This window comes from Kogia breviceps, chromosome 15, assembly GCF_026419965.1.
Source record: "Kogia breviceps isolate mKogBre1 chromosome 15, mKogBre1 haplotype 1, whole genome shotgun sequence".
Lineage (NCBI taxonomy): Eukaryota > Metazoa > Chordata > Mammalia > Artiodactyla > Physeteridae > Kogia > Kogia breviceps.
In genome coordinates, this window is record NC_081324.1 from 85,116,300 (window position 1) to 85,141,841 (window position 25,542).

Below are 25,542 nucleotides of genomic sequence, written 5' to 3' on the forward strand. Positions count from 1 at the left end.
ACGATGACATTTATTTTGCTTTCTAATCGACAACTGGGCCAGGCCTTGGCAGGGGCAGCTGTCCCTGTAACTTTCACCCTCATCTGGGGCATCCGGCAGGAATCATCTGAAGACTTGCTGGCTCACGTGTCTGGAGGTTGACGCTGGTTCCCAGCAGGACCTCAGCCGGGCTGTGGCGGGGCCACCTCCATGAGGGCTCCCCGTGTGGTTGAAGACGGTGGGTTCTGAGCCAAGCATAACCACCCCCATGGTTGCCTGACTTCCTCACAGTAACGGCGGCCTGTTGCAAGGCTGAGCATCCCAAGGGGACCAGGCAGCAGCTGCATTGCCTTAGCCTCAGAAGTCACATGGAGTCACTTCTGCTGTCGTCACAGGCCAATTCATACCCAGGAGGAGGGCACGTTGGCCCGTGGAGGTGTGTCGATGTCGGTCGTAAGAAGGGCGTGTGGCATGGATATACTGGTGCGGCCATCTTTGGAAAACACCGTCCACCCCAAGGTGGGCCTTTAAAGCCATCCTTGGTCCTGTACAGGTGTTTAGCCAGATCTGCCAGTGGGTAGTGGCATGGCTGGCCTGGATGGAGACGGCCGTGTGGACTGTGGCTGGTACGGCGGCAGAATCACTGAGGGCTACTCGATGCGTTAAGACCTTGCACGGTCTCCTGAACGCCGCGCAACACCTGTCGTCTCTCCCATTTTACAGATGAGGAAACTGAGGTTGGGAGCCCTTGCGTAAGCTCCGGGGTCCACAGTTAATAAGCAGGGATGCTTGGCTCAGAACCCAGGCATATCAGTTAGAGTCCCGTCCTCAAGTCAGCATAACCATCCCCATCCGCCAGGGAGGGCAGGCTTCTCTGCCCTGAAAGCTCCCAGCCATGGGACTCCACGGGGCTGCCTCTCCATGGCCACCTGGTCTGCTAGGCCTCTGGTTACCATGGCGACAGTGGCCAGCCACGCAGAGAGACACCGGTGACCTTTCTCCCGTCCCCCCACTCAGTGGTTCTTTCCCTTATTGAGCAGAGAGAGGCATCAGGAGGACGTCTCCTGTCTGTCCGCTAATGGGCTTGTTGATTTGAGAAATGGTCCTAGGACGTCTCCTTGACTCAAGGCACGGGCGGAGCAGTTATAAAAATGAAATATGACGTCACGTCAGGCGGCCCATCACGGAGTTCTGGTGCCCGAGACTGTTCAGTTATCCACACCTGTTTCCAGGCTGCCAAACTCTTCTGTAAAAGACCTTTCAGGGTGGAATTTTTCCTGCTCCTTCCTCTGGGCTATTTTGGGAAGATATTCACATATTCTTAGACGTAACTGAGCATGATGACGAAAGGTGGGTGTGTGACGGTGTTTGCGGAAGAATCCTGTAGTCCATGGCCCTTTCAAAGGGAAATTCACACTTAAGGGTGTTCCTGGCTGTTTAGCACTCACCCCGCATGGCACCTCTGTGTATTAGTTGTAGGGTAGCCGGGCGACTGTTATACAAGTGAGACCATTTCGATCCTGGGTTATGAGGGGAGGCAGCTGCCGCTTCCGAATGGTGGTTTAAAATCAAAATGAATTGGGATTCTTTTTTTTTTTTTTTGCGGTACGCGGACCTCTCACTGTTGCGGCCTCTCCCGTTGCGGAGCACAGGCTCCGGACGCGCAGGCGCAGCGGCCACGGCTCACGGGCCCAGCCGCTCCGCGGCACGTGGGATCCTCCCGGACCGGGGCACGAACCCGCGTCCCCTGCATCGGCAGGCGGACTCTCATCCACTGCGCCACCAGGGAAGTCCGGGATGCTAAATTAGTTGAAATAGACATGAAAATTTCACATTCACAAAACACACCCGGCCACTGATGGCAGTTCGTCCTTCCGGTTTGCGCAGGTGCACGAGTCATGTCATCCCTAGCTTCGAATACCCAGGATCTAATCGCATCCTTGCCCTCCACCTGGATCCAAGCCCCATCGCATCCTGCCTGGGATCTGCCATGAGCCCATCATGTCTCCCTGCTTTCATGCTGGTCTCTTTACAGTCTGTTCTCATTAAGGAGCCAGAATGAGTCTTTAAAAATGTAAATCATACCGCGGTGCGCCTCTGCTCAAAACCCCAAACAGATTTTGCAGAGAGTGGACAATTCAGAGGCCAGGGAGGGTGCATGAGGACATGATACATCTTTTTTTCAGTAGCTTGCTATTTCCTTCCTGGCCGTGTGAGAAGCAGCCTGGGGGAAGCTGGAGTGGTATCTCCTTTTACTGGTCAGGCCAGATCTGACTTCCCAGGAGGGCCGGACGAGGGATGTGCCAGATGGGAAAGGACATTTCGGATCAGAGTGACAGGCACGTGGTGTAAAGGGGTGAAGTGGGTGCTCGCACGACAACCGAAGAGCTCCTGGGACCCTCCCTCCAGGTCAGGTAGTAGGGAGTGGTGGGAACCCATGTGCGGAGCCTGTGAGAGACTCCCCAGCCCTGGCCAGCTGTGGTCATACGGGAGTGCGGCTCTGATGCTACCAGATCTTCCAGGTTTTCAAGAGAGGTCAGGAGCCCGGACCTGTGGACTCTCCCTGTTTTCGTTCTTTGGCTATCACTGTGAACCCAGGGATTTTAGCATACTCCGTGTGTTTCAGCCGTGGAGTCACTCCTTGTTTGGATGCTCTAAATCACCCCAGCTTCGGCCGGCACGCGCTCCTTTCAAGCTGCCTCACGTGTCTTCCTGACCCATCCCCGTCAGCTTTGGAGCGTTCTCCTGTTCCCTGGCACAAGCTATTCTAGGTTCATCTGGTACATTCCTGCTCCAGAATCAACCATTTCTACAAGAATCCTGGAGTTGAGCCCTGTTTTAAAACGTTGATAGTAAACCCACGTTCAGAATGAATACTCAGCGGTGGCCAGACCTGCTCCTAGGGCGGCCCCCTGGGGTCCCCGGGTAGATGTTTCTGCACCGTTTGGAAAACCCCAGGCTGAGTGCCACCATCTCTGCGGAGATTGGCCTCTGCTCCCGGGCCCTGCGGGGCTGATGAACGACACAGCTAAGGCATCTGGACGGTTGCATTCCACTTGGGGCAGCCACCCAAGAAATGTCTGATAGGCACTTTCCCCGAGAGCTGCTCTCACAGGTTTCATCTCACAGAAATCTGTCAAGACTCAGGTGTACGTTCAGAGCAGGTGACAGAGCAGGCTCTATAGACCGCGTCATTTCCCCCAGTCCGTTGTCTGTGCGTTACTGTGAAGTTACTGGGAGACCCATGATGGGGCGGTGTCTGGAATGGGTCGTCCCTAAAGCACAGACCGTAAACCCATGGAGAGATCTCCCTTAAGAGCTTCTGCCTCTGCCCCGTAGGCCACTGGGTGCCGCCTGCGTCATGCAGAAGCCTGCCCGTGCTGAGGACGTGGACTCCGTATGATCTCTCTGGAGCATCTCTAGCGCGAGCCCGGGCTCCGATCGCTGGGGTGTTGAATCCTGGCTTGGCTACGGACTGGATTTGGAACCTTGGGCAAACTACTTCATCATCCTGTGCCTGAAACAGACTCACGGACATAGAGGACAGACTTACGGTTGCCAAGGGGGAAGGGGGGAGGGAGAGGGATGGACAGGGAGTTTGGGGCTGGTAGACGCCAACTGTTCCATTTAGAACGGAGAAACAAGGTCCTACTGTAGAGCACAGGGGACTCTATTCAATCTCCTGTGATAAACCATCATGGAAGCGAATATGAAAATATAGTGTCTGTATATGTTTAACGGAGTCACTTAGCCGTACAGCAGAGTTTGGGACAACATTGTAAATCAACTATACTTCAATAATAAATAAATAAATTAGAATCAAAGGGGACAAAAAGCACAGACTTGCAACTATAAAATACGTCATGAGATGCCATGAAAAAAATAAAGTGGAGACAGTAGAAACCGACCTCAGAAAGTTATGACAAGTAAATGAGTTAATACATGTAAATCCCTTAGAACAGTGGCCGAAACACAGCAAGGCTTGATAAACGTTGACATTTATGATTATGCGAATTGCTGGGTCCAGGCAGGCGTCAACAATTCCTGGGGTGTGAGTTGCATGGTCCAGTACATTTCTTTTTTCTTTTCCTTTTTCTTTGCTTTCCTCTCTTTTCTTTCTTTTTTTTTAAATCAACTTTATTGAAGTATCATTTACGTACAATTTAATATACTCATTTTAAGTGTATAGTATTTTGGTGAATTTTGACAATTTATATACACATTTAATCTTCACCATAATTGAGATAGAGAACATTTTCATCACCCCCAAAATACCTTATACCACTTTCCATACGGTACATCTCCCACTCCATCTAACCCTCTCCAGCCCCAGGTAACCATTGTTATGCTTTCTGCCACTATGGATTAGATGCGTCTTTTCTAGAGTTAAGTATAAAATATCCTCTTTCTCGACTCCCTTGCCTTTTTCCCTCCCTCCTTCCTTCCCTCCTTCCTTCCTTCCTTCCTTCCGTTGGCTTGAACTATGTTTCTGTCACGCGCATCCTCTGCTGGCTTCGTGGACGTGTGACCCGTGCAGTAACACAGAGCGCCACCCTCGTACTTTGTTCAATGCTTTGCTGTCGCCGGCTGGAAATTCTTCATAAGTTTTGAACGAGGGCTCCTGCGTCTTCACTTTGCATGAGGCCCTGCAAAGTCCACAGTTGGTGCTGCATGTCACCAAGGCAGTTCTCTCTGGTGGGGCGCCTCTGGTTCTCTGTGTCCGGGCACACGAGGGGCTTTTTCAGTGTACGTACTGATTGAGTGGAATTCCTATCACTGGGGCTCGTGCATCTTTTCCCGCCTCTGTTCTCGCCATCCAGCACCCGCCTGGGCGGCGTGTGAGCTCGTATATAACTGTGTGCAGAGCGCTTTATCTGAGTGTGCGGAGGGAATTCGATGACTCTCTCCTTCTCTGCAAATCTCCACCCAATCTGCGGTCAAGCAGCCGGCTCAGCTTTGGGAACCAGCCTCGAATGTGGTGTGGGTGTCTGAAAATATTAACAACGTCTTGTTTTCTACAGCCTGTCCTCAGTAGGTGGAGGTCTTGCTGAAATCTGACATCAGCTTGACAGCAGGGGGCAGTCCGTCCCCTCCATCCCGCTCAGAGCAGGTTTCCAAGTAGAAATGGCCTTCTGCCCTGGGTGGGCTGGGAGGACCGGGGGACAGGGGACAAGTGGGCTCCCGTGGCATCTCGCTCCGCACTGAGTAGGCACCTCTGCATACAGGCTCACGAGAGGCTCAGCCACTTCTTGCAGCAAGAGGCTGAGCGAGCCAGGGCCTGGACCCGGCAAAGCCTCTAAGCTGGGAAGAGCTCAAGGTTACGAACCCTCGTGAGGGAGGCACAGAGACCTTTTCTTCCAACCCAAGTTAGCGAAATTGCCAGGGGCTGTTGTCATTTTTCGGCTGAGTCCGAGGGATTGGGAGTCGAGATGGACTTTCCTTCTTTGGCGCGAATGAGCAGGCCGCCTGGCTGTTCTTTCATCGATTAGAATCGAGATGAGCTGAGACATGTCTTCTTTGTGCAAAGAGCTCTCCGTGGCGTGGCAGCCACCTGGCAGGTCTGCGAGGCTGGCCGGCCGGCCGGCTGGGGAGACCCGGGCACAGGCTGTGGATGGGTGAGCGCGGTGCTTGCAGGCGGAGTGCGGGGGCCTGGGCGACGTTAGCTGGGCCAGGTTCTTCGGTGCCCTGGCCTGGCTTCCGCTGTTTTTCCTCACCCCAGAGAGCGTCCTGCTAGACTTGCCGACGGTGTCAGTCGCAGAGACCCCGCAGGCATGCACCCAGAGAAGGCAGATTCGGGGCTAGAGAAGGCGCAGCACGATCGCCCATTGCAACCGAGCGATCATTTGCCTGGGTGCGGATGCGACGTCTCCTCCAGAGGATGTGCCGCGGGGCTTCTCCCAAGCCCTCTTCATTTTCTCCTGCTCGCTTACTGCACTCCGCAGCGCCTTCCTGGCCCAGCTTGTGCTTGTGTTGGTGGTCTCCGCTTTCCAGTTGTTCTCGGTGTGTTTTCAAAGGGTCAGTTCCACAGGCGGCTTTCGAACCACATCCTTAGACACCGGTAGGAGCTCAGAGTGGGCAACCTGCAACTGCCTGGCTTCAAATTCTGCCTCCGCCCCTGCTAGCTGTGTGGCTGTGAGCAAGTGACTTAACCTCTCTGTGCTTCCATTTCAGTGCCTGGTGGAGCTGACCATGGTACCTCTGCTTGTAGGGAAAGTGAAAACGGGTTAATACATGTGAAGTGCTTGGGATGGGCCCCTGGCACAGGGTGAGTGCTGTGTAAATATTAAACACTGTTACTTAAATCTCCCGAGAGCTTTTCGTGGCCTCACAGGCATCTGCGGAGAAGAGGCCACGTGCCTCCGCCTCTCATAAGTAGTTGATGTGCTAAAAGCACCAGGCCACAAGCCTCCCTGGCTTGCCAGCTGGGCAGCACTAAGAAGGGGGTGACATTCTCTCAGCCCCTGTCCTTGCCTTTTCCTGGGCTGGGAGTGGGACACTCGCTTTCCATCCTCGTCCTGCCGTCTCCGTGATGGGTGCCTGTCGGCGACATCCTGCCTGCTGGGCGGCTTCCACCCTGAGCCTTCACCTTTTGGGGCTGCCGAGAGGGCGGGTAGGCGTCACTGGGAGGGGCTCCAGACCTGCCTCTGCTACATCCAGAAAGCTCTTAGCTCTCATCTTTATTGGCTTCCCCGTAAGAAAGTTGTTCCTTCCTGAAACTCTACTCCTAGGTAAGTGGAAATGCAAATAAACGTAAACAGGGAGACACGTAGGAGAAGTGTTTCTTAAAACATTACACGTCATCACAGACACTTGGAGCCCCTTTCCAAATCCAGCAGGAGAGTGCATCCATATGGCATTTCCATACAATGGGATACGAGACAGCAGTAGAATGAGTGGGTGACAGCAGTGAGCATCGATAGACGTGGATCTCACAGATACAGTGTGGAGTGGAAAATGCAAACTGCAGAGGAATAGAATATGCTACCATTGACGGGAAGTTCAAAAGTCCAGAATCAATACAGCATGTCATAGTGTAAGTAGACATTATACGCTGTAATCAGGGTTAACAAAGGATGCAACCATGAGGAACCCCGAGTTCAGAAAAGGGGTTCCTCTGGGGTCAGGAGGGGAGAGTGATCGGGGAGGGGGCCCAGGGCCTTTAGCTGACTCGTGATGATTTATCTCTTTAGCTGAGTTTTGGTACACGTGCATTCGTTGTGTTTCAAACGCTCTTTTGTAAATCTTAAATATCGCATCGTATATGGTTTCTCTGAATAAAAGTTTGTAGAGCTAAAAAAAGGTAAGTCTGAAAGGTACTGGACTGCATGTCCTTGATTTCCTCCCTGGCCCTGAGCCTCTGGGATCCCCTGGGTGTCCCCAGAGGCCGCCAGTGGGACCTTGGTTTCCCAGGCAGGTAGGGTGGTGCCGTGGTAAGAGAATCGGAGGAGGTGTCTGGATCGTCCTGGTGACCTTGGATAAGATCTGGGTCCCCTCTGAGTGTCAGTTTCCTCACCTGTAGAATGGGGAGAATTCAGCCCCTGTAACTCTACTCACAGGGCAGGTGCAGGGACTTGCTGGGGTGATGGTGCCTTAGGGCATTTGGCTCAGAACTGGGTGCCGTGAACGTGCAGGACATAGGAGATGCTGTTAGTGATGATAGTGAACTCGAGAGCGACAGGAGGAGGGGAAGTGATGAGGACATGCCCTCCGCAGCAGAGACTTCTGCTTTGGTAGCTCCACATGCCTCCACCGTCTCAAGTTCAAAGCCCCGGAGGAGCAGTTTTGACTCTCGCAGCTTCCCAGCCTTCTCTTGTGGTCGCACACGCTGCTGCTCTTCTCTTGGCCACAGGCTGACCCTGACCCTGACCCATTGCAGATGGATCCCATGACTGATGGTGGCCTCAGACTAACCTCCCCATCCTGCCGGCCCCGGCCCTGACGCTGTGCTTCCCCTCGGGGCTGGGCTGGGCTGCGCCCCCCTCCCGGACTCTGGCTGGTGGGGGCAGCCTGTCCACCCCCTGCTCGTGGGCGGGCCCTTCTCTCTGACGGAGCAGGGGCTCCGTTCAAACGGGGAGAGAGCGCACAGGGAGGCTCGCTCTTCGCGGGAGCAGTCAGATGCCCTGGGCAACCCCGCTCCAGGGCCGAGAGAGCTGGAGTGGTCTGCCTGGCCGCCTGTTTTGCAGCAGGCCGTAGGATGCACTCCACTGGGTCACAGGGAGTAGAGCTGACCGGGGACAGAGGAAACCCACAAGCTAGAGAGGAGGAAGGGGAAGAAAGGCCAGGCCCCGTCTTCGCATCGGCCGCGTGGTGGGGTCTGTGGGGCCCTGGCATTCTGCTGAACTTACTGCGTGGGGTTTGCGTGGCGTGGAGGGTCACTGCCCAGGCTCACCCGCTTTTCGTTGGAACTCGGCAGAGAGCAACCTTGTTAGTGGGGAAATTTCCAGGCTGTTTGAAACCAGGCAGTGAGGACTCGGAGGGCCAGCTGTGTATCCAAATCATCTGGAAATACCAACAGCCCATACGTGGGAAGCTCGGGCCCATCCCTCCCGGCGGAGGAGAGCAAAGCCCCCGGCCCTTCGGGAAGCGGAGCGTGCTGTCCAGTTAACCCGTGCTGTACACCCAAGTCCTGACTGGACGGCCGTGGTCCTTGCACCACCCCCGTGCTTTCCCGCCCGCCTGGGACCTAGATCTGGGGCATTATGTCTTGGTAGGTGAAATCCTGTCTTCTCCAGCCCTCTGAGGAATCAGACACCCTATTTACTATCACAGAGGGCTCAGTTTAATCATGGGGTCATTTTCCTGGGCTATGCTCAAAAGTGATGACCTCAGTAAAGGCGTTTTTGGTTTCAAGAGACAGAAAACATTAGACAAGGGAAAATAGGAATGCATTGGTTCATGTGGTTGAAAAGCGTCACGTGTGGCTTGACCCAGCAGTTCAAATGGTGTTACCAGGACCTAAAATCTCTCCTTGTCTTGGATTTCCCTTGAGCAGGACCTTATACTGTGTGCATCCATATGGGCATAAGGCGGCCTCTCAGTAAAGCCCAGAGGGAATTAACAGTTCTTGCCAAGTATTTCAAACAGAAGTACTGTGTCTTATTATCACTGACCTGTGCCGGGTCTGTGTTTGGCCAGGCCTGGGTCAAGTACCCATTCCTGGAGATGAGAGTGGACTTGCAGTTAGCTGAAACACAGAGAGAGGGAGGAGATAGTTCCCAAAGGAAAACTGGAGTACAGTTACCAGTAGGGGGTAAATAATCACGCCGAATGGCTAATAACCACAGATGTCCACAGGCGTCTGGAAGGGAGCTACCCGTCTCAGGCAGCACAAGTCATTGTTTCCGACAAGGACTTGGTCTCGCTTCGTAATGTCTCCAAGTCCTGAACTAAGCCTGTAGCCTTTGTCGGGGACGTTGGCTTGAATCCTGGTCTTTCGCCCGGAGCCCCTCGCTGGAAGCGTCAACAGTGGCCCCGAGAGGGAGTCCAGCCCGGCGGCCTCCTTCATACAGGAACCAGGGAGGAAATAGGAGCAGAGAGAAATTGCTGGACTGTGTTAAATTCAGATTTATTCTGCTGGAGCTAATTGTAATCTTTATTTGGTCCCAAGTGATTCGTTCTTATAGTTCGCATTATAGCGGAGAAAATTAATTTTTATTCTGCCATAAAGGTGGCTGTAATAATCTGGGTTCAGGGTGGGGGATTACTTTAATAAGATTTGCCAATAGGTTTTGAAGGAGTCAGCTTTTATGAGCGTGGAGCAAGCCTGTTGAGGAGAGGACGCAAGGGGGGTCCGGGTGGGATTGCCAGGAAAAGGAAAAGGTTTGTTTGCTCCGTAAAGAGTACAGGCGGCATTTCATTCATTAAGTACAGCGGAGGCTCCAAGAGCGGGAGATGCAAGCAGATCTCAGAGTCTTTGGCCGACTTAAATGGAAGCAAATGCATTTAACCAAACCCCGAGCCTGCTCACGGGACCAGGGAAAATGCCCTCGGAGGTCAGGGCGGTGCTCTCTGTGGCCACTGTCAGGATTTGGAAAGCACACACCTTCTTCTGAGGGAGCAGGTGTTACAGACCCGTAATCTCTCATTTGAAATTGCAAATCCTGAAAACTCTGAAAACTAAAATGCTTTGGGTAAATTTTCAGCAGGATCATTTGGTGATAAAACCTCGCCTGAACTCATTTATAACTTTACTTGCGCCACTGAGGATGAGTGTTCCTATCTTTGACTTTGGAACCATTGTTGGTTTGATGAAAGGGTGCTGCCCCAGACCCCACTGAAAATGTTACTGTTAGGCGGTATATGCAGCGTATAGCTTTCCTATGTCAGAAAAACAAGAAGGCAGGAGATCTGGCAAAGAGGTGTTGGGTCTCTGTGAATGTCAGATTTTTCTGACTTGGGGGAGAGAGATCAGAGTTCCTGATTTTTATGTGAAATTCCTCAGTTTCTATAGGTTAGTTTCAGATTCAGATTTTTAAGTATCTTTTGAAGACAGAAGAAGATCCTCCACACCACTAGTCATCAGGGAAATGCAGATTAAAACTGTAATGAGATACTACTGCATAACCAATGGGATGGCTAAAATAGAAAACACGGCTGATGTCAAGTGTTGACAAGGATGTGGAGAAACTGGAACCCTTTGCTGGTGGGAATGTAAAACGGTGCTGTTGCTTTGGGAGACAGTTTGCTAGTTTCTTGAAAAGTTAAACAGACTTAAAAAAAAAAAAAAAAAGTTCATCAGCATTGCCCTATGACTCAGCAATTCCAGTCTTAGGTATCTACCTAAAAGAAATGAGAGACTTGTTTATAAATGTTCCTAACAGCTTTATTCATCATTGCCCCCAACTAACTGGAAAAGACCCAAATGTCCATCTACTAGTGAGTGCATGGACACACTATGGGATACCCATACGATGGAATAAAAGGGAATTGCCCAGTGATTCATGCGACAACGTGGGTAAATTTTAAATAATTATGCTGAGTGCAAGAAGCCAGATGCTAAAGTCTGTATATAGTATGACTACATACATATATGAATTTCTAGGAAAGGCAAAACTCTAGAGACAGCAGATCACTGCTTACCTGGGGCCATGGGCGGGGATGGGGGTTACCTGCAGACTAGCACAGGAACTTTAGGGGATCAATGGAAGGGTTCTAAAACTGGATTGTGGTGATGATTACGCACCTGTACAGTTTCACATTGAACCGCACACCTTAAAATGGGTGCATTTCATGGTATGTAAAGTATACTTCAATAAAACTATTAAAATACGTGAGGACAAATACATTCATTGAGTTGAAATTTAAAAAGTATAGAAATGACGATAAAGAAAAAAAGTGATTATGGCTGCTCCATCACTGATGCAGTCACTCTTCTATTGGTGGACACCTGGCTCGTTTCCAGGTTTCGGCCCCTACGTAAATACTTGGCCAAGTTGCTTCACCTCATGTTGTCTCTCAGCTTCCTCATCTTTCGGTGGAGCTCCTGGTCTCACCTGTCTCCCTCCCATAGTCGTGAGGATGAAGTGACTCATCTGTAGAAAGTGCTTAAATGGTACCTGGCACACAGAGACTCTATAAGTAAAGCATTAACTAGTATAATGACTGCTTCCGAGAGGAAACTTGCACATCTGTCATTTGACCAGTGTGCAGGTATATATATTAGGATAAATTTTGAGAAGTGCAATTACTCAATCAAAGGATACGTGCAGATTAATTCTGTTTTGTTCTTTTTTGTTTTCTGGGGGTGTGGGTATTTTTTTGCCACAGTATGTGGCTTGTGAGATCTTAATTCCCCGACCAGGGATCGAACTTGTGTCCCGTGCAGTGGAAGTGCTGGGTTCTAACCACTGGACCGCCAGGGAATTCCCAGGTGCAGAATAATTTTGGGTGGATTTTGCTATATGATCAATTTTACACCTTTGAGTGATGAATGAGATTGTGTCCCCAGAGCCTCACCAAACTGCAGTAGATCTGATATTTTGGATTTTTGTCAGCCATAGAGGTTAGAGGTGGCATCTCCCAGTTTGGGGAGGAAAAACCCTCCACTTCAGTGGGGTTGAAACAAAGCTCTTTGGGCTCTCACTGGCGTAGCCTGTTTTCTACTGGAAATGCAAAACAAGAGAGCCCTTCTGGGATTCTTTCCACTGAGATAGCTGGTAACCAGGGGAAGACCTCACAGCCTGTGGCGCCAGCTACATCACGTTTACATTTTGCAAATTGAATAAGAAATGCAAACGATTTCTCAGGACACAGCTGCCATGTCCCGGAACACATGGATAAGGTACAAACACAAACACATGAAACCCAGAGAAAAGCACAACATCCCAGCCGACAAGAAGCCTTTTGATTTCTCATCAAAACGTGAATGTTCTGAGGCACCGTAAAATGCGTGGCTATGTGAGAAGCATTCACAATCAGGGCAGGAGGAGAATGACATGAAAAGCACACGCTTTATGGAAGGTGGAGCGATTTTCCAGTTCAGACTGGCTTGTTTTGGATCTGACTGTTTGGAAGAAGTGGACACAATGGAAAAATGATTAGAAAGTAATCTGTTTGTCAATGTATTTATTCATTAAGCATTCAAAGAATGATTATTTGAACGCGTGGATTGTTGGCATTGGAAAGTCATCATCAGAGATCTGACATTTTTGCAAAGAATTCCAGAAACTCGGGGCCTCCGGTGTCTCATTGGAAGCTGGTTTATTTTTATGGTGCAAGGAGATGTTCATTTCTTGTATGTTTCCCTTTGCCCTTTGTTTTTTAAAGGACTTTCTGTTTTCTGTTTCCAACTTTTCAGCTGGAACTTTCTGGCTGCCTGTCTTCTGGTAGGAGTTTCTCCTCTTTCTACACAAGTCATGGAACCTCACAGGATGCCATGGATTCAAGATGTGTGCATGTAAGAGCTCCTCTAATCGGAGCCAGCGACTTAAAAAAAAATTTTTTTTTATTGGCGTATAGTTGCTTTCTGCTATTGTGTTAGTTTCTGCTGTACAGCAAAGTGAATCAGCTATATGCATACATATATCCCCTCTCTTTTGGATCTCCTTCCCATTTAGGTCATCACAGAGCACTGAGTAGAGTTCCCTGTGCTATACAGTAGGTCCTTATGAGTTATCTGTTTTATATATAGTAGTGTGTATATGTCTGTCCCAATCTCCCAATTTATCCCACCCCCCTTTTCTCCTTGGTAACCATGAGTTTGTTTTCTACATCTGTGACTCTATTTCTGCTTTGCAAATAAGTTCATTTGTACCATTTTTCTAGATTCCACATATAAGTGATATTATGTGATAGAGGCAGCGACTTGACCCAGCAGCTCTAAGGACCCAGTTTCTCGCTGACTTCCGGTTTGCTCTCCATGGTGTGGGCTCGAACTTATGTCCCTGGAGCTCTGAGCTCCCTGCTCAGTGCAGAACTACATCCCTCTGTAGTTCCCAGCCGCCATCCTCACACCACACTGCTCCTGGGAGGAGGGGAGGTCTCTTTGGGGAACTTTGCAGGGGTCCAGAGAACTTGTATCTCTCTGCAACTGGCCTGCATTGGGTCACGTGCCCATTAGTGACCAAATGGGCAAGGTTTCCCCCAAAGGGAGAGAAGAGAAACAGATACTGGGGAGGCAACTAACAAATGCCTAAATAATAAGAAAAAGACTTCTAAGAGTCTGGCAGTTGGCCAGTCCCCGTGCCTTTGGACTTAGGAAGAATCGACTTGGGATCTGTTCATTGCTTTGGGGGGAATGACTCTTGCTTTGAGTGATTGGTCTTGGGCTCAACAGTCTTTATTTCAGTACTTCAGATTCTGCTGAAAAAGCTACCCGCCCTCTTCAGTGACCTGTTTTCAGTAAAGAGGGTATGAGCTCAAGATGGAGCACACTCTGACATTCCGTAGTCATAGCAACTCGGGTGGTAAACATCAGCTTAATGCTATTTATTTATTTTATTTTTTAAATATTTATTTATTTATTTTGGCTGTGCTCGGTCTTAGTTGCAGCACACCGGCTCTTCGCTGCAGCATGTGGACTCTTAGTTGTGGTATGTGGGATCTAGTTCCCCGACCAGGGATCGAACCTGTGTCCCCTGCATTGGGAGCGTGGATTCTTACCCACTGGACCGCCAGGGAAGTCCCAGCTTAATGCTGTTTAAAGGGGAGGGGTGACAGGAATTAGGAATTGTGAGGGGATTTGAGGAAAGCTGGAGATTTGGAGCCGTAGTCTAAGCTCCAGATTCTACGGGAGATATTCAGTGGGATGTCTGGGCAGACACCATTTCTGGCTCCACTAGGGGACCTCCAGAGGGAATGCGTTGCAGCTACCAGGAGAGGGTTTCAGACCAGACCCAAGGGAGGGGCCTCTAACTCCTATCCTGATCCCCCCTTTATGGTCCACTTCTTGAAAGAGCTGTCTGTTCTCGGGGCTCCCCCTTGTTTTTTTTTTTTTTTTTTTTGGCGGTACACGGGCCTCTCACTGTTGTGGCCTCTCCCGTTGCGGAGCACAGGCTCAGCGGCCATGGCTCACGGGCCCAGCCGCTCCGCGGCACGTGGGATCCTCCCGGACCGGGGCACGAACCCGCGTCCCCCGCATCGGCAGACGGACCCTCGACCGCTGCGCCACCAGGGAAGCCCCCCCCCCCCCGTCTTTGTGTTCTGCCCACTCCTCGTCGCCATCCTTGTGCTTCTGGCCACCACGTCGCCACTGAAACTCCACTGAGTTCACCCAAGCTGTTGTCAAATGCTCGGGCTCTTCTCGGGACAGGGTCCCTCCTCCTCAGAGGTCTCCCCAGCTCTCCGATGGCTCTCCTGACACACGTCCGTCTCCTTTTCCGCCCCTGCCCTGGATGCCCCTCGGAGCCTTCTCTGCAGGCCTCGTGTCCCCCGCCTCACCCTCACACGTCGGGGGGTCTCGTCCCAGCCTGCCGGTGTCTCTTTGGGCTGCTTTTCCTCCAGTGACCTCTGTCGCCACCTCCCTTCCGACAACACCCACTTCTTGGCTCCGAGACCTCCCGAGCTGCAGCTGCCACGTCCAGTGCGTGAGCTGGCGGGCCTTTCTCCTGGGTGGGCCCACACGTCTCTCAGACTCAAATCTGACCCCAGCAGGATGCACCGTCCTCCCCCAAAGGCCGCTCTCGCCCATCTCAGTGGCTGTCCTGCCCTTTGCCCAAGCCTCAACCCAACACAGCTCTTAATTCTTTCTTTCCTCTCCCGGCTCCCTTTTCTTTCCCACCAGAGCTTAGTGGTTTCCTAGTCCTTTCAACATCCCTTGAACCTTCTCTCTCCGTCCCGTTGGCCCTCTTTGCAGTAGAGACTGGGGTGGATTTGAGGATATCGGAGCTGACCAAACAAAAAGATATGACCGTGAGCTGGCAGGAACCACGAGGGAGGCAGGGCGTTCCTGGGGGAGGCGGGCAGTAGTCAGGGGGCCCCAGATGACGTCCCTCACCCGCTTGGTGGGAGGTCAGGAAGCTCCCGAGGGCCATAGCACCTGGGGGCCTTTTATAGCCCAGGGTTTTTCTCATGGAAGGTAGCAGATGTCGGGTGCTTGAAAAGCAAGCAGTGTCTAGATAGTTAAAACCATGCTCATCTGGGCTACATTTAAAGCAATTGCATAAGTAAAACATTGAGTTTGGCCCCAGCGGTCTTTGGGTTCATGGTCCTCGCCTAGTCTCAAGAAGTAACCACGTGGGCAGGAGACAGGAACCTTCTCTGGTCCACGTGTGTAACAAGGTTACCACCCTCTATGACTTGGACCTTGGTGTCTGTGTCTGTCTCCGTCATTCCCGTTTCCAGCGCATTCTCCATCATTCCAGGGTGATGGTTTTTACCAGTTGCATCGAATGGGGCCATGTTCCCATGACGTCAGCGACTTTAGAGGCTTTCCCGTTACCCCTGGGATGAAGTCCAGGCGCCATCAAGCAGCCTCCGCCTGGCCCCGCGCGACCTGGACCTTCCTTCCTCTCCAGCCTGTCTGCCTCTCTCTCCCCCTCCCCCACACCTGCTCCAGCAGGGCTCTGTGCTCCCCGCTCTGGCCCTCTGCCCGGGCTGCTTTCCTTCCCCCAAAACCCTGTCCCCGCCCCTGGGCCTCGTTGATACCATTCATCCTCTGGGCGCTACCCTGGATTCCTGTGGCTGCTGTAACACACGATCACACCCAGGGGGGCTTAAAACAACAGAAGCCTGGTCTGTCACAGTCCTGAAGGCCAGAAGTCGAAAATCTTGGTGCCGGCAGGGTTGGTTCCTTCTGGAGGTACGGAGGAGTCCATCCCATGCCTCTCCTGGCCTCTGGTAGCCCCGGGCATTCCTTCTAGAAGTTGCTTCACTCCAGTCTCTGACCCCGTCTTCACGTGGCTCCTCTGTGCATGAAAACCCCTCTCCTTTCTCTTAGAAAGACGCCAACTCCCGGATTTTATCCAGTATGACCTAATCACATCTGCAAAGGCCCTACTTCCCGCTACGGTCATATCTGGGGGTTCCAGGTGGACATGAGTTTCTGGTGGATACTGTTTAAGCCACTGCAGGTCCCGTCTGCATTGGTTCCATCAAGCTTGCATCAGGGGGCCCCCTCCGCTAGCACGACTCTTGCTTTTCTTTCCTGGAATGGCTTATTTATGTTCAAACCCCAAACTAGACAAAATCCCTTGATCCATTGTGCCCTCTGCCTTTGGTGATTGGCCCAGGGCTGGCCCCTGATAAGCACTGAGTGAATCCCTGATGGGTGAACGGCCATATGGACTGAACGTTCCTGTCCCCCCCTCCCCCAAATTCCTGTGTTGAAGCCCTACCTCCAATGTGATGGTATCAGGAGGTGAGCTGTGGGCAGGTGATCAGGTTTGGCTGAGGTCATGAGGGTGAAGCCCCCGTGAGGCGATAAGTGCCCTTATAAGGAGAGGAAGAGACAACCGGGCTCCCTCTCTCTGCCATGTGGGGATACGGGGAGAAGCTGGCCATCTGTGAGCAAGGAAGCAGGCTCTCAGCAGACGTCAAAGCGGCCAGCACCTCGATTTTGGACTCCCCAGTCCCAGAACTGTGAGGAAATAAATCTCTCTTGTTACAGCTGCTGCACCTATGGTATCCGTTGTAGCACAGCCTGCACCGACTAAGGCACTGGGTATGCCTGATCCATCCCATGTGAGGCCCATACCCGAGGATCGTCTTGTCTCCCTTTTTCCTGTGTTTCTCGGGATGGCGGGCTGGGGTGCTCACCGTGGTGACCAGCTGACTGAGAGGTGGGCTGATTTTCGAGCCAAGGTCACCTGCTCTGGAGCCCAGGCTCCTCCCCTACTCGTTGGCTTTGAGGGGGGTGCTTCAAGGAAGCCAGGAGTGTGGGCAAGGCCCGAGTGACCTCTGGCTGGAGGGAGAGCAGGTGATGGGCTGTGTCCTTCCGTGGGGACGGTTCCCTAGTGGACGTCTCAGTGCTGGGTGGTCCTGTCCTCACGTCACTGTCACCACGCAGGCTGGATCCCTGTTCGGATCGGTGTTTTCACCTCTTCCCTTCCCCGGGCCTCTCGGCGCTCAGGTGGTCACTGAGAGGGAATGTCGAGGACATTGAGTCAGAGACTGGAGAGATTTCCTCCTGGGACAAATAAAACTGAAAAAAGGGAAGAAAAACCCTTTCATAAAACCACCAGAACTTCCCTGGAAGGGTGTGGCCGATAGAAAAATCATTTCTTCTCCTTTCTGTGACTTCTCCGGGGGAGACTAGCAGACAAAGGGAAGGGAGAGAAAAGGGTCATGGGGGCAGCCTGGAGCTCTGTCCGGCCCTCTGGCCGATCAGGGGGTCTTCGTAGCCCGTTTGTGGTGGGGAACACCCAGCTGTGTCTCCTCCCCCCTGGGTGCACTTTCACGTCCCTCCAGAGAGCGGGGACGCTAGCTGTGTTGGATGCTTCCTCCCCCGCCCCCCACCGTTTTACTGCCTGTGGTCTCCTCTGTCCCAGGCTGAGGTCTGGGGGGGGAGGCGACACCCTTTCTCACTTAAGCCCACCCGCGTTGGGGTTTCTGTTGCTTGCCCACAAAGAATTTGGTCCTAGAGAGTCAGCGTGCTTTGTCTAATGGCTTTCTGGCAGAAAGCAGCGGCAGGTCTTGGTTAAAGTCCCCAAAGCGCTCGAAATCGCCCCGAATCTGCGTTTCAGCTCTGCAAAAGGGGTACCGACCACCTGCTTCGGGCTCAGTGGGAACAACCTCGGCCACTAGGTGGCAGTGTTGTCGCACACGAGGCCCCTGTTCCCGCAGAGGCCACTGGAGAGGGGAACCCGTGGTCTGGGGCAGCTGGGGGTGAACCTCGTGCCCGAACGGGGCTGTCCCGGGCTGGCTGCAGGTGCCCGCACCGCGGCATCCCCAGGGACCTGCCCCCAGCTTCAGGGATGCTGTCCTCTGGGTCCCTTAATTTCCAGGATGACTCTGCCCAGCACGGAATCAACTCGGAATTAAATGAGAGAGCAAAAGGGACTGAGGGTTTTTTGGCTTTGTTTTTCCCCACCAAGACTCCCCAGAGCTGTTGCCAAGAGAAGCGGTTTGACGTGTGACAGGGGTTCACGGCACAGCCCCTGGAGCCAGTGTGGGGAGGATGTTTCTATTTCTTTGTGTTCTTTATGGGTTTTATTCTGGGTCATGTTATCAGTCAGAAGCTATAATGGAGCCCTTCTTTGCTTTGGTGAAGGGAGATGGCTGAGTCTGGAACGTTAGCCGCCATGGGACCAAACAGAGGAGAATAAGCAGAAACGTTCCGGGAACCCGCAGAGAATAGCAGTCAGAGCCTGGACTCTGGAGCCCATTCCCGGCTGCACCCCTTACTTGCTGTGTGACCTTAGGCATGGTTCTTGACATCTCTGTGCCTTTGTTTTTCAGTCATAAAATGGATATAATAATATTACTTATAAATTATGTCAATATTAATAATATAATAATCTGAAAATAATATACCATCTCACAGGATTGGGTAAAGAATAAATGTGTAAAGAGCTGATACACATAAATCAGTTATAATGGTGCCTGGCACGTAGTAGGCACTCGACAAATTTCCTAGTTATTACTACTATTAATTCATTCATTGGAGCCTGCTAGTGATAAACTTGTGATAATTCCCAGTCAATATTGATCTCTTCTTTCTCTGAGATTTGGCATATGTAACTTATTTCAGGCAAGTTAATAACAGATCTTTTAGTTTCTTTTATTGTTATCAATTTTTAAGATGTAGGTTTGTCTTCTCTTCTCCATTCAAATTTTAAGTTCCTCAGAAGCAGGCTGTGTCCTCTGCTTGTTTTTTTGTTTGTTTGTTTTCTTGTCACAGCTCTGCACTCCATGCACGCTGACTTACTTGACTTACTTGATTATCCAGAGAAATTAATCCCGACAGAAAATACGCTTGTTTTTTTTGTTTGTTTCTGTTTATTTGTTTTTTGCTGGCGGTAGGGGAAACGACATTTTCTAGCAGTTGAATAGCCTAAAGAATTGTAAGAGGGATGTTGAAGTCATATGAGCTCTTGGTGTTTAAACTCCTAACCCTGAAAGAACAGTCTTAAAGATTCATTGAAGTAGATTCTCTAGGCAGCAGCCACAAAGACTGGACAACCTTTGTTGCCCTTCCTCTCGTTACTTCATGTGTTTGAAAATTACAGACTGCATTAAAAAGATAAGGACGAGAAAGAAAGATATTCCATGAATGATTTTGGATTGATCCAAGCTAGCCTGGGTTAGTAGTGTTTTATTGTATTTGTCCAATGCCTTTTCTGCATCTGTTGAGATGAGCATACATAGGATTTTTCTCTTTCTTTTTATGAATGTGGTGCATCATTCATCTTTTAATTGTGCAATACCTGTTGTACACGCAAACAGAAGAGCAGTGAACCCACGTGCGGGATCCTCAAAATGACACAGTTCATATTTAATAGATCGTAACACGCATACGCATTTTAACATGACCAGAATAGTGGAAATGGTGCACAGAACTAACTCGACTGGTTTCATTTCACTTCTGGATGTGGGCACCTTCTAGCAGTGTGAGCTTCAGCTTGCTGATGTGGAAGGAAGGACTGGGAGGAAAGGATCACTTCTTCCCTTTCTTTCTGTGTCATCCATTTTCAGCATCAGTTGTCTAATGCAGGACAGTAACGGGAGTAAGAACGAACAGGATGGGGGTTCTTGGCTGGTTGTGTTTTACAGAATGCCTTTGCCTTTTTTGCTGCATTTGAAGAAAGTTCTGGTTTAATGGCAAGCTTGCCCTCTCTGAGCTGTCAGTGGACCTGCTGATTTGTCGTCGATGCGTTACACTTACTTGTACTGGCTTTGTGTCTTGTGGACGGAACTCCCATGCCTCAGGGCCACTGGAATTCTGTGCTCACAGGGCATCCAGAACACAATATGCAAATAGGGCACCAGCAGACAAGCAATTCCGTGTACCTCCTTTGCTCATGCGAATGCTTCGTTGTCCCCTTAGACTTGACTTACAAAGCACAAGTTCAAAGATAAAACTCTTAAAGATTTCAGAGGTATAGAGTGTGACCGCGGGGCACTGAACCAAGCCCGGGCCCTTCTGAGCATGGGGCCCTGTGTAACTGCATAGGTCACACGCCTAGGACGCATGTATATACTTCTGTTTTGTATACTTCTGTTTGTTGTTGGTTTTTTTTTTTTTTTTTTTTTTTTTTTGCGGTACGCGGGCCTCTCACTGCTGCGGCCTCTCCCGTTGCGGAGCACAGGCTCCGGACGCGCAGGCGCAGCGGCCACGGCTCACGGGCCCAGCCGCTCCGCGGCACGTGGGATCCTCCCGGACCGGGGCACGAACCCGCGTCCCCTGCATCGGCAGGCGGACTCTCCACCACTGCGCCACCAGGGGAGCCCTATACTTCTGTTCTGTCACTGCCCGCTGAGATCACTTTTGAAGACTCAATATCCTAAAGTAAACATATTAGCCCTGCAGTGGAGGTTGGTTTATTCTGGCCCCTGGGTTCAGATTCTCCAACTTGTGTTTCATACGGAGAATGTCAAACTCTAAAAGGAACACACTTCTTCAGGGTAATTAATGAAATGTCTTGTGTGTGATCTCAGGCATATTCCTGAGTTTTTGTTCAACAATAGTACTGGCAGTAAAGAGATCAGCCTTGACTTGGTGTAAATTGTTTCATTTGGGTAATAGAGTAGACTTTTGTGTTGCCTCCTACAAAGAACATCCTTTTTCTTCTTGTCAAAATGGTGCCCTGATGATGCTTTCAGGCATCCCCTACTTCATACTTCAGTTGAAGCCCACCTGTCTCCAGGCTCATGGGAAGAGACACATGACATTGGATGAGCCAATCAGAACGGGCTGCTCCCCCCCCCCCGCCCCCAGTGATTGGTTCAGAAATGGGCATGTGACCAATCAGAGACAAGAAGATGCACAGAGTTTTTTTTTTTTTTTTTCTTCCGAAACTTCACGAGAGAGACACATACTGCTTCTTGTTGGATTTTGAAAGAAGGAAAATATGAGACTTGGCGAGGCTAATCTTACTGAAACATGGAGATTGAGAATGAAGCCAGCTCCATGGAAGAGAGCAGAGTGATAGATGAAAATGCATCTTTAGAAATTTTTTTTTTTAATTTTACTTTCAGTAGACTTCACTCTTTTTGGAATATAGCACTATGACTTTTTGACAAATGCATAGAGTCGTGTCATCAGTGCAACAGTCAGGATACATCATCCCATCCCTAATTCTTTGTTTTAAATTTTTAAAGTTAAACCCTAGCCCTGATCCCTGGCAATCACTTCTCTGTTCCCCCATCCCTCCAGTTTTGATTTTTCTAGAATGTCACAAAAATGGAATCATGCAGTAGGTAGCTTTTGCAGGTTGCCTTATTTTAGGCAACAAAATGTGTTTGAGATTTATCCATGTTGATGTATGTGTGTCCATCGTTTGCTTTATTTCTAAGTTGCCTTCCGTTCAATGGCTGTACCAGCATTTGTTTGTTTATCCATTCACCCACTGAAGGAGATCTGTGAAGATGCACGTGGATGATATTGTTTAAACGCTGCATCCAGCCAGACCTGAAGCTAACCTCTCTCTCCAGCTGTGACTGCCGTTAAATTCCGGTTTCGTTTAGACTTGCATGGTGCGAATTTTCTGTGCATTGAAAGAATCATTTTTGATATCAACAATGGCCGGGGGATGGGAAGGCTAGTCTGAACTAGTGGGAAGTCTAGAGCAAACACACTCCACATATGACATTCCTACTAATGCAGTCACACAATTGCAAGTCGCATTATTGGGTTCCCTCATGGTATGTCCCTGGTGGGTGGCAGGAAGTGACACCTTGTTTGACACAGAGGGAAAGTGAATCCCAGGGGGATGAAGTGACTTGGTGCATAAATTGAGCTGATGGCAGACGTGCGATGCCAGCCCAGGTGTCCTTTGCCTCTTGTAAGCCTCAGCGACCTCCCTATATCTGGCAGTGGCAGAGCTGTCAGGGTTGCTTAGTGAATTTCCCTCTCTTACTTAGACAATCTCTGTGGGGTCCAATTTAGAATAAATATAAATGGAAATTAGAACAAGCTCGTCAACATTTCCCACTGTTCAACAGCTGACGGTGCCTTAATAGGAGGTCAAAATTACTGTCACTAAGATCTATATAATCCGTTTAATAATGCTCTTTTTACATCTGGTGCCCCATGGAAACCTCTCATGTTGGCTTAAGAGCGCTTCACTTTGTTTCTCCGAGTGCCTGTATCTCCTTGCTAATGAAAGCACAGTTTACCTTGAGGAAGCCATGTGACATTTGTTCCAGCTTTTTAGTAGGGGCAGGATCAAAGCCATCTGAATTGTTAGCCTATACAATGTTGTATTAGTTAGGTATCCCTAGCTGCTGTAATAAACAAACCCCAGCAGTGGCTCAATACATCATAAAATTCTTTCTTGCTCCCGTCTAATGTGGGTGCCATATTTGGCAGGTGGCTCCCCTCCAGGTGGAGACTCAGGGGTCCAGGCTCTTCCCATCTTATGGCTCTCCCATGGCCTGGGGCCTCAGAGTCACCTGCTTCTCACTGGTGGAAGGTGAAAGATATGAATTTTGACTTCAAAGTGATACGCAAGACAGGCTCTTATTTCATTGGTCAGAACTAGTCACATGGCCATGCTGGAATGCAGGAGAGGCCGGACGGTCCCTGGCTGAGTGGCCATATGAGATACAATGGATGGAAGGTTTCTGGTGCTGTGTCTTTTTTGACAGGTCGCCATCTCTCCCATAGACCCGACGCCTTGTGGTCGAGATTAAGGCCACTCTCCCTTTACCCCACACTCAAATTTCCAGCATCTGTTCAACGCTGTCCTCCCCTGCTTGGCTAATTTTGGGTTCATGCAGACAAAGCCTACTCGCCCTCAGAGTCGTGCATGCATATGGGGAAAATAAAATGGCTCAGGATAACTTTCAAAGAAAGGCAGTCTTCTTCCATCCCTCTGTAGCTTTGGTCTCTCTCCCTGAAGTCAGCCAGGTCCAGCCATTCTGCCTTTTTGTTCTGTTAGTGGTGATTATTTTATCATTCTACATACCATTCCCTATACCTCTACTCCTCGCGTTAACAAATTTAAACAGTAGCGCTCTCTCTATAAAAGATGAGAATTTAGCTGATTTACGCTCCTCCTTACTTTACTACTTTCTTACCGGTTAACGCTGTATTTGGTTGTAAGTCACAGAAACCCCTGTGGCCGTCATAGCTTGTGAATGGCCATCTTCCTTCTATGTCTTCACGTGGCCATCCCTCTGTGTGTATCTATGTCCTAATCGCCTCTTCTTACAAGGACCCCAGTCACGTTGGGTTAGGCTTAGGCAAGTGGGAGCTGGTGTTATTCCACTGGTTGTTTAATCTCACGTTGTGGTTCGTCCCTTCTGACTTCTGGCGTTACTTTCTCCGTGTGTACCTTCCGTGCTCATGGTTGCACGGTGGCTGTTTCGCCTCCACCCCCTCTCAGGATGGGAGTCCCAGCACCCACACTTTTACACCTGACATTCCCGTCAAGGGTTAATTCAGGTTCCTTAGAGAAGGGCTGAGTTTTGACTGGAGAAAAAGACCAAGTATTCTGCCTTTTACTATGGGTGGGGATTTTGGGAGGAGGGCTGCCTGGACAGGGTGTCCCATCTGCAGAACTCAGTTACTCCCTTGGTTTTCAGGGAGTAAAACTACTTTCTACTCTTGTCCTTACTCTGTGTGCCAACATGGAGTCGAGAGCCCCTTGGGGCTCCCAGTGGGCAGAGTAGTTGCAGCTCAAGCTTTCCTCTGTTGCCTTGCCATCAATACGCTTTCATCCACTTACTATCTGCCATAAATTTGTTGAAATATTTTATCTTCAGATGGCCCTCCTCCATTTCTCTTGTTCATAAATTTATTCCTTTCTGTACTTTTATGCCTTTATTTCTCCGGTGTTTCTGTAGAGATGCAAGGAAATGAGTGTGTTCAGTTTGTTACTTAAAATCAAGTTCCATATCTTTCTTTTTAAGGGAAAAAAATGTCAGTATTTCTCTTAGATTAAATAAGCAAGAAGACATGTTCATTCTAGAAAACTTGAAAACACATAGAAAAATGTGCCAGAATGGACTTCCCTGGTGGCGCAGTGGTCAAGAATCCACCTGCCAATGCAGGGGACACAGGATGGATCCGTGGTCCAGGAAGATCCCACATGCCGCGGAGCAACTAAGCCCGTACACCACAACTACTGAGCCTGTGCTCTAGAGCCCACGAGCCACAACTGCTGAAGCCCACGCGCTCTAGGGCCCGCGTGCCGCAACTACTGAGACTGCGTGCTGCAACTACTGAAGCCCGCGTGCCTAGAGCCCGTGCTCCGCAACAAGAGAGAAGCCACCGCAATGAGAGGCCCGCGCACCTCAATGAAGAGTAGCGCCCGCTTGCCGCAACTAGAGAAGGCCCATGCACAGCAGCGAAGACCCAATGCAGCCAAAAAAAAAAAAAAAAAGGCGGGGGGGTGGATAATGAAGAAAAATATGGCAGACAGTGGCAAGGCATCCGTAACCTTCATCTTCAGCTAAGGGTCTGACTGGGTTTGGGGCAATTTGATGGAGTGAATCTAAAGTGATCCTGAAGACAAAAAAAAAAAAAAAAAAAAAAGGCAAGATGAACTGATAGAATTTTGATAAAGTAGAGTAATCTCTCAATTTTAGGGCTCCCATAACAAAGTACTGCAGATTGGGTGACTTAAACAACTGAAATTTATTCTCATGGTTCTGGAGGCTGGAGTCCAAGGTCAAGGTGTGGGCAGGGCTGGTTTCTCCTGAGGCCGCTCTCCTTGGCTTTTGCAGACGGCCGTCTTCTCCCTGTGTCCTCACGTGGTCAGCCCTCTGTGCGTGTGTCTGCGTCCTAATCTCCTCTTCTTATAAGGACGCGTCATAACAGATTAGGGCCCACCCTAACGACCTCATTTTAACTTAATTACCTCTTTAAAGCCTCTATCCCCAAAATACAGTCACATTTTTCAATTAAAAACCCCTTAAACTGTGAAGTCAAAAAGATACTTCTGCCGGCTTATTCAGTTGTGTGCCAGCTTCCAACTACTCTCAGATTCGTACTTTACATGATACCCCAAAAGAAACTTCAGA

At 50.1% G+C, this 25,542-nt stretch overlaps 1 protein-coding gene across 3 annotated transcripts in view; it reads left to right on the plus strand.

Annotated features, from left to right (window-relative positions):
* The window catches only part of TMEM132B (transmembrane protein 132B), a 383,413-nt gene that overhangs the window by 115,519 nt on the left and 242,352 nt on the right, over positions 1–25,542 (plus strand). The window contains exon 1 of one of the 3 annotated variants that reach the window (XM_067014886.1): positions 12,853–12,874. The exons of the other annotated variants lie outside the window; for them this stretch is intronic. Within the exon in view, the coding sequence (XP_066870987.1) occupies positions 12,865–12,874 (10 nt within the window). The 5' untranslated portion in view covers positions 12,853–12,864. Of the gene's footprint in view, positions 1–12,852; positions 12,875–25,542 lie in introns of those variants that run through there. 3 annotated transcript variants of the gene reach the window in all.